Raw genomic sequence first — 9716 nt, 5'->3', positions numbered from 1 at the left:
GTATTTCAGCATGGTGAGAGCAGAGTGAAGGCATGTTGTATGATGTTACTGCCCTGTTGACAGGTCTCAGAAATAAAACAAACAAAAAAACTGTTGATTGGAGAGCCGTCCTTGTGAGACAACTCTTGAATGGAGAGCCGTCTTTGCAAGACATGCCTGTTTCTGTGAAGCAATAATACTTGTGATTCCCCTTTTGTAGACGTTTTTATTTAAGGTCCATGAATTCAACTTGGATAAAAGACATGAATAAAGCAGAACGAAAAGTTGAATACTGACATGGTTGTGTGTGCGTGTGTGGCAGCGAGTTGTTAGTTATGTTTGTTGCAAGGTCTGACCTCATGTCTGATCACATTGCCTGTAATGTTCTCTGTGATACCTGCAGCAGCCAATCGTATAAGGACTTGGGCAACACACTGACTGATTAAGCCACACACTATTACCTGCGCTGTTATCATACAATTCTTTTCATTGCTGAACACCACCACTGAAAGACCAAGTACAACATACTGCCGCAAATATCATCCAGTTTCACTTGGTTTATTCCCTGAAGGCCATCAGACCATGACACTTCATGAAAACTGTAACATCCAACATTTTCAGGAACTCATCTATCAGCATATCACGGGTCAGTCAGTGCACACTCAACATACCATCGATAAAATATTCTGAAGACCATTCAACCTCTTTTGTTCATCATTCATTTTACAAGCAGATGACATGTAGTGTGTATGGCTCTGTCGATACGGTTTGACGCCACCTTGAAACTGACTAATAAACTAGAACATGCTGGAAGCGTAATCAGTTCTGCTTCATATATCACATCAAAATAAAAAACTGCAACAAAAAACATGATACATGAATAAAAAGTACTGAAACTGTACCAGAAACACGAATACCACAATGGCAAATCACGTAGCACACTGAGCAGTAACTGGTTCCAATCACTGAACATGTGACACGTCACACATCACATCTGACACGTCATTCAACACAGCATTCAACATGTCACACATCACACAGCATTCAACATGTGACACATCACACATCACATCTGAAACATTCAACATGTGACACGTCACACATCAAAATCTGACACATCAGTCAACACAGCATTCAACACGGTCTGAACACTGTAAACTACCTTATAAATGCCCAGTATCTAACAGACGTTCATCCCCACACCCCCTCCCAAATTGTATTAGAACTGTTGCTGTATATGGTAAAATACCTTGTAAACACTCTGAAAATATGAAATGATGATAATTCAGTTTGCTATTTGGGATTGTGGGATCTAAAGATCTAGATCTAGAGCAATCATGATGTAACTCCATGATGCTGTGTGTTGATTAACAGAGTTTTGTTTCAAACTGTTCACAGAGAACGGCAGGTATTTCCCTGGATGTTCAGCTAACAAAGTCATCACCAGTAAGTGGCAGAAACAACTCGTATGCAGCAGAACATGAACTCTCTGCATGGGATTCACCTACGGATATTGCGAGTTTAACTCTCTCCATACGAACGGCGAAAGAGACGACGTTAACAGCGTTTCACCCCAATTACCACCATCATAATAATACAAGCGGAAGGCTCTTACACTGAAGAGGTGAATGTTGACAAAGAATACCACAATTCTGACGACGGAAGCTAAAGGTTGGGTCATTGAGACACCCACTGGACATCCGAGCTGTCTGTGTAGAGGAGAAGAGAGGACTGGCCGTACTGAGTGAGTTAATGAGCCTTCTCACACATGGGGTAAATGGCCAACCAGTACCTCAAGTTGAAACAAAGTAAGGGAACAAATGGGGCCACGTAAAGGGTAAAGTACCCAATTAACGTCCATCCCTCTACTTTACGATGAAATTTGTGGAAAGTCAAGGGTGAGCTTTTATATGGAAGTTTACAGTATTTGTCCAGAAAAAAAACCTTGTGTATATCACAGTTAGCTCCCATTAATTGGAGCACACGTCACTGTCCTTTGCCACCTGTCTCCCGCTGCGTTAGGGACTTGTTGCTGGGGGGTTGTTTGGGGGACGTTGTGGCAGTCTCGACTCTGGGAGGGACACTCACTCAGTCTGGCTCCGCGACTAAGCCGTTATGGCTAAGTAGGAGACTTAGTAGGTGGTGTCCTAAGTACGATGAATCAGAGCAGGCACCACTGAACACCATCGAAGTAACTCTGCAGCAGTGCAGGGTCTCCGCTGGTGTGTGGCCTCCTGGCGACCTAACATCGATTGTTCCCTGCGGACTGCCGACGCTGGAAGTGTGACGGACTAACCCGGGTGTGGCCGTGTATGGGGGAATCTAAATGAGCGGCCTGGGAGTAATGCCACTGAAATGGTACAGGTGATGGGGCGGCAAAAAAAAGAAAAAAAAAAAAAAGAAAAAAAGGGACTGTTGTTGCCCCACCACCTGTGTGGGAGATCTTCTGGTCCCAGGGTCTGCCTGACATCCTCAATGCCCATGTCCTCTGTCCTTTCTGGATCGCTACAACTTGCTGGCTTTGGGGCTCATTCCTGGAACAGTCACCACGCACAACAAAAGTCAATGCCTACTGACAAACCTGAACACCAAAATTTGAGCGTTTCTGAAAATCTTTGTAAAACAAAAATCTTCTGAAAATCCAAACACTCAAGACAATATTTTGACCAAAATGTTCTTCTTCGAGCAAAGCATACCAACAGGAAATATACACATCCCTGTGTTTGTAACTACAAGTCGCTGTTTCGATACTCCCATTGCCATGGGTTCTTTTTCTGTGCGCATGCTGCATACGGGACTAGACGCTCAGTTTGATTTTCCAGTCAAACTTGGGAGAAAGGGTGAGAGCTGGATTCAAACCCAGACCCGCATGGACTTTCTGTATTGACAGCTGAGCGTCTTAACCATTCTGCCACCTTCCTCCTTGTATCATGGCAGAGAAGAAGGGTCAAAGTCACAGAGAGAGAGACACAAACACTTGTGACTGTCCCATTTCAAGACCGTCAGGGTAGCTTATGAACGAGCCGATCGCTACAGAATGAACACAGGTAGTGGGTGTGTGCAAAGTGTGTACGTGCAGTTCTGTGAGTCAAGTGGAATGTGCAGACATTGACAGTGTGTTCGCACAGCGTGTTTACATGGAGAATGTGCACACAGAATGTCCAATAACCTTTTCAGTGCCAAGCCTGTTCTATGCTCTGAGATAACTATTTGCCAAGGGATGTTCAGTCACTGAGGGTAGTGTTTAAGGGATGTTCAGTCAGTGAGGGTAGTGTTAAAGGGATGTTCAGTCAGTGAGGGTAGTGTTAAAGGGATGTTCAGTCAGTGAGGGTAGTGTTAAAGGGATGTTCAGTCAGTGAGGGTAGTGTTAAAGGATGTTCAGTCAGTGAGGGAAGTGTTAAAGGGATGTTCAGTCAGTGAGGGTAATGTTAAAGGGATGTTCAGTCAGTGAGGGTAGTGTTAAAGGGATGTTCAGTCAGTGAGGGTAGTGTTAAAAGGATGTTCAGTCAGTGAGGGTAGTGTTTAAGGGATGTTCAGTCACTGAGGGTAGTGTTTAAGGGATGTTCAGTCACTGAGGGTAGTGTTTAACTTTAAGGGATGTTCAGTCACTGAGGGTAATGTTTAACTTTAAGGGATGTTCAGTCACTGAGGGTAATGTTTAACTTTAAGGGATGTTCAGTCACTGAGGGTAATGTTTAACTTTAAGGGATGTTCAGTCACTGAGGGTAATGTTTAACAGATGTTCAGCCACTGAGGGTAGTGGGGTTTGTTTGTTTTCTTTTAAACATAACATGAAAACAAACGAATGAAAGTAAATATAACCTATACTTTTCTGAAAGAAAAATGAACACACTAGCCAATAACAAGAATTTCACCTGCATTTAATAATTTTTCAACAGGAAAATTCCTACAATGACACGGAAGGATATTTCCTTCCTGGGGCAAGGTTGTTTTTTTTTGCACACCAGAAGGGGATGGAAATTTCTGTCTTGGGGCACTGAAAGGGTTAAGAGTGCTTACTTGGATGAAATAACGATAATGAAGACACGACAGAGCAATGACAGTGACATAAGAACGGAAACACCCAGTATCAGTGATGACACAATCAACCTCAGTTTCAGTTTCAAGATTTTGTGGGCTGATCCATATGTGTTACACAACCACATTTGTTCAAGACAAAAAAAAAAAAAAACAAGAAGAAAAAAGCGCAGCTGCCTGATATTTGCATGAGCCCTAACATGCTGATCAGGACTTGAGAGACTATCCTAGGTTTGTGTAAAACATTACAAAAATAAAATTTAAAAAAAGGAGTCATATAAAGCAAAATAAAAGGAAATTTTCTTCCTAAAATTACGTTTAAGTAACATACTTACCGTGACCCACCAGTGCAGACTCCGGCAGGGGTCTGATTCCTGTCCTGTGCAAACTACTACCTGCCTATGCGGAGAAAACGAAAGTAGCTACAGCCAATAACCTCCCGAAGTAGGTTACCTCCCCTTTGCATCCCTGACTAACGCCCTCTTGTGATAAATAAAAATAAAAAAGAATAAAAATAAAGACCAAAGCAGCAGACGGACAACAGACCTGTGTCCTGTGTGAAGCCCAATGACCAGATGGTGTCCACTGCACTGTTCGCCAGCCTCAGTCTCTCCAGATGTCTCGCATCTGACACAAAAAGCATACACACACACACACACACACACCACACATACACACACACACACCACACATACACACACACACACCACACACACAAACCACTGCACATCATATATCTCTTCACAACTGGCACAAATATCAGACACCAAGTAACATTTCTCACACACACACACACACACACACACACACACACCACACATACACACACACACACACACACACATACCACTGCACATCATATATCTCTTCACAACTGGCACAAATATCAGACACCAAGTCACATTTCACACACACACACACACACACAGATACACCACACACACACACACACATAAAGAAACATCCATACACAAACACACACACACACACACACACACAAATACACATGCACACACACACACAAACACACATGCACACACACACACACACAACGCAGACTTCGCACAGGTTTCAAATTTTCGAAAAATCGTAGACTTTTCAAGGGCTTTGTTGACAAACTTCAAGGACTGTGAATAACATAATATCAACAGGTCAGTCTGAAACTGACAGAATAATTCAAGCAGCAAACAAGTAAGCAGACATGTCATCTGCTGTCACGTTTTCAGGTCAGGTCAGCAAGTGTTGGTGATTTCTGTTTCTTTTTCCTCCTCCTCCTCTCTCTGTCTCTCCCTTGATCTTTTTTTGAAGAACACAGTTCAGATTTTTGTTGACTTGAAAGGCAAGTTTTCGAGTAACAGCTTGGAAAAATCCAGGACTTTCTTCTGAGTGTTTTTGGCCTGTGCTATTTTCCCAGCACTTCTCTGAAGAAGACCCTTGCACCCTCCAACGACTTCCCTGATGAGGACGGTGGGTTTGAATCTTGGTCTTGCCCTTTCTCCCGAGTTTGAGTGGAAAATGAGACGAAGCGTCTAGTCAATTCAGATGAGAAAACAAAGCACCGGCGCATCTCCAAAGAGTTAGAGATCCCGTAATCTATGTCAACGTCTGGTGGGTGATGACAACAAGAACAAACCTGGCATACACCTCCCCGAAAACTGAGTTTCACCACCTAAATGTTGGGAGTAAATACGGTCATACACGTAAAAACCCTCTCAATGTGTAAGAGCGAAGAACATAGGAGTCACACAGCCCAAGAATGAAGAAGATTATAATTGTAAATTGCTCAGCATAGTTTCTGTTTTGTTCTTGATTTGCTGCTCAATACAGTATAGACCGGATGTATAAAACACCGGATGTATGAAAGTCTGCATGTATGAAAGGGGCAGGCAGGGTCCCGGCAGAAGCTACTCTTTGTTATTACTTAGCATTTTCCGGTTGTATGAAAATCGGATGTATAAAAGTCCGGTTGTATGAAAGCAAATCTCTGGTCCCGAGCAGCACAAATGTGCTGTTGCAAGACCGGTTATAAGAAAACGAAACCGAAAGTAGACCAAATTCACCAAAGTGTGGTAAATTCCCCGTAAAATTATTTCCCCTTCCATAGTGACTCGATCTTGCAAAATGGCGGACCCGCACCGCAAAGCGAAAGGTACAGGCAAACGCAGAGTGTTGACATTGTCTGAGCGCCTTAAAATCATAAAGGCAGTAGAGGACAGTCCATTCAAATCCCGAACACAGATGGCCATTAATTTAGGTGTCCCCCTGCCAATGCTGTCAAATATCATGAAAGACAAGAACAAATATCTTGCTCAGGCAAGAAGCGGCGATATTGTGACGACGAGCAAGCGGGCACGGAGCTCTCAGCTGGCGTCTGTCGACAAAGCGTTGCTGGACTGGTTTACGTCATGCAGGTGGGCTATTCTTATTTTTTCTTTATGAATTTTTATTTGTTGATTGATTTGAAACTGTATGTTCATACTGTCCGCGCTCTAAAAGTGGGTATCAGTGTCTCACAGTGTGTGTATGTGTGTGCACGTGCGTACGTGTGCACGTACGCACACTGACGTGTGCGCGCATGCGTGCGTGATAGTGTGTGTGTGTGTCTGTGTGTGTGTATGTCTGTCTGCCTGTCTATCTTCCTGTCTCGGTGCCCGTGCCCCTGTATTTTTAACCTACACATATATGCCTTGAGCCATCCGCATATGCAATATGACTTCAATGTGCCCAGCAGTTTGCTTGGAAATTGGTAGCAGTACATTGGTAGTAAAAAGTTTGAGAAGCATTAACGGAGGCAATACAAGTGTGTGTGTGTGTGTGTGTGTGTGTGTGTGTGCGTGCGTGTCAGTGTGTGTGCGTGAGCGCATCAGTGTGTGTGTGTGTGTGTGTGTGTGTGTGTGTGTGTGAGGGGAAGGGGGAGGAAGTGGTGGGGGTGCAGTAGTTGGGTGTGTGTATGGGGTGCGTAGCTATGTGCCCTCGTCTCTGCTCCCAGCACTCAAAAAACGTCTCTATCTGCCCTAAACTCAGTTATATTTTTAAGGTACAGTGTTCTATGTGCGCCCATCTCTACGTGCCCCCGTCTCTATGTGCCCCCATCTCTATGTGCCCCCGTCTCTATGTGCCCCCTTCTCTAAATGCCCCCATCTGTCTATTTCTGTCAAAGAGTGTTAGAGTATTTTGCATCTATACTGTAGCGCTACGGATGTCATTTTGGTTCATAATAATGTTTATTTATAGCTTGATTGAAATACTATTTATTAGAACGAACAAAACAATTTTTTTGGTAATATTTTGTTGAATAAGAAAAAAAGTAAAATTTTTTAATTTAATCAACATACTGTGATGTTGAGAAAGAAAACAACACCACACACACACACACACACACACAAAGAGAGAGAGAGAGAGAGAGAGAACTCAGAAAATTTTATTTGCTACGTCAACGGCCCTTACAAAGATTCCACGACCAAAAACATCGTCAAAAACGCAAAAGGGTTGTGGAGGGAACACACACAATACAGTCGTGCCACACATACACACACACACGCGCGCGCGCGCGCGCACGCGCACACACACGCGCACGGAGGGAGGGTGGGGGGGGAGTGCACGGCACATGCAAAGCAGAACAGTTCCCACAAACAGTTGCTCTTTCTACCGGTTGTCCTGACTGTGTGTATGTAAGTACATGTACTTTTCCACTTGTTATTCACAAACCTTTTCTTCTTACTAGGATATGTATGAAAACATTTAAACATAAAAAAAAGTAAATACAAAAATAACATGAAAAAAACCTACTTTTATCAAGTAAAAGACGCGTGGCCGGATGTATGAAAGTCGATCCTCAATATTTTCATACATCCGGTTATCCGCTTGTAGTAAAGACCGGATGTATGGAAGACAAAAAGTGGGTCCCGACGACTTTCTTACATCCGGTCTCGACTGTATAACCTTTTTGGACAAAAAAAAGAACAAGAAGCGTTCCCTCACCCCTGGTGCGCAGGAAGCGTGTGATGACGGGCCACACAGCGCACACTGGGATGCTCATGTTCAGGTGGGGGAAGCTGGCACCACTGCTGTTGTCCCTGACACACACATCACACCACACATACCATACATGTTTCACACGTATCACACACACACATCACACCACACATACCATACATGTTTCACACGTATCACACACACACACATCACACCACACAAATCATACATGTTTCACACTATCACACACACACACACACACACACATATCACACATACAAATCATACACACCCACACTCACACACACGTATGACATGCACACTCACACATACCACAGACAACACACACACACACATCACATATAGTATACCACATACATCACACATAGCACGCACACACATCACATATATCACACACACATCAAACATACCACACACATGACACATATCACAGATATCACACACACACACACACATCACACAAGCCACACACATCACACATACCACACACACGCATCACATGTCACACACACACACACCACACATATCACACACCCATACAGAGGGCAAGCTGACTCACACCAAAGACAAAATCATGAAGCATACAGCCCAGCTGACCACAACGGGGCTGTTTCAGGTGCTGATGACACACCACTTCTTAACTCTCTCCATACGGACGGCGAAAGAGACGACGTTAACAGCGTTTCAGCCCAATTACCATCATCAAAATATTGCAAGCGGAAGGCTCTTATACTGAAGAGGTGAATGTTGACAAAGAATACCACAATTCTGACGACGGAAGCTAAAGGTTGGGTCATTCAGACACCCACTGGACATCCGAGGGGTCTGTGTAGAGGAGAAGAGAGGACTGGCCGTACTGAGTGAGTTAAAACCAGCAGAAGAGAGAACACAAAATATCGTTAAAAGGTTGGTTTAAACAACACTTTAGAGACTAGTTCATTCCACTTCACTTCTTGGCCCAAAACGTCAAAGGAGCGCACACATGCATCACCACATATCTGCCTTAATCTGCTTTTTGTTTTATGAGTCATTCCCCCTTATAAATAATTATTATTATGCGCCTTATAAATATTATTATTAGTAGTAGTAGTTCTTTTTTTATGTATTTATCTTTTTTGTTTTTTGTTTCTTTAATTCATTTATTTATCTATTTATTTATTTTATGTTTGTTTGTTTTGTTTTGTTTTGGTATGTTATTTTATTCTATTTTATTTTATTATTTCTTTTTTTTTTTTTAATTATGTATTTATTTATTTTCCTTTTTTTTTCTTTTTTTTTTTAATTAAAAAAAAAATTTATTTAATTTTTTTTTTCTGAAGTCCTGACTAAGCACATTGAGTTACGCTGCTGGTCAGGCATCTGCTTGGCAGATGTGGTGTAGTGTATATGGATTTGTTCGAACACAGTGACGCCTCCTTGAGCTACTGATACTGATACTGATACTCCCCCTAAAAAAACAAAAAACAATCACCAACAACAAAACAAGAACAACAGAACAACAACAACATTATTTGTTTGTTCAGTTATGTACAATTCCTATTATTTCATACCTGGTATTGCAGACAACAATGGCTAACAGGTGCCCCTTGGTGTCGACAAGAGCACCCCCGCTGGCCCCAGGGTGTACAGCACACGTTGTCTGAACAACAGAAATCCTTTGTGCACATTTTGAACAAACGAAAATCATTGAGCACATTATCAGA

The 9716-nt window shown here is 42.7% G+C and overlaps 1 protein-coding gene across 1 annotated transcript in view; it reads right to left on the bottom strand.

Moving 5' to 3' along the window:
- Positions 1-413: 413 nt before the first annotated feature.
- LOC143286902 (peroxisomal leader peptide-processing protease-like) overlaps positions 414-9716 on the bottom strand; it is a 21924-nt gene continuing 12621 nt past the window's right edge. Inside the window, exons 8-11 of the mRNA XM_076594833.1 lie at positions 9564-9652; positions 7999-8093; positions 4564-4644; positions 414-2513 (exon numbers count right to left, since the gene is read on the bottom strand). Coding sequence (XP_076450948.1) covers positions 2485-2513; positions 4564-4644; positions 7999-8093; positions 9564-9652 — 294 coding nt within the window. The 3' untranslated portion in view covers positions 414-2484. The remainder of the gene's footprint in view (positions 2514-4563; positions 4645-7998; positions 8094-9563; positions 9653-9716) is intronic.

The sequence above is a fragment of the Babylonia areolata genome, chromosome 10, assembly GCF_041734735.1.
Source record: "Babylonia areolata isolate BAREFJ2019XMU chromosome 10, ASM4173473v1, whole genome shotgun sequence".
NCBI lineage: Eukaryota > Metazoa > Mollusca > Gastropoda > Neogastropoda > Buccinidae > Babylonia > Babylonia areolata.
The sequence above is the reverse complement of the archived record's forward strand: the minus strand, read 5'-3'. Positions and strand labels throughout refer to the sequence as shown.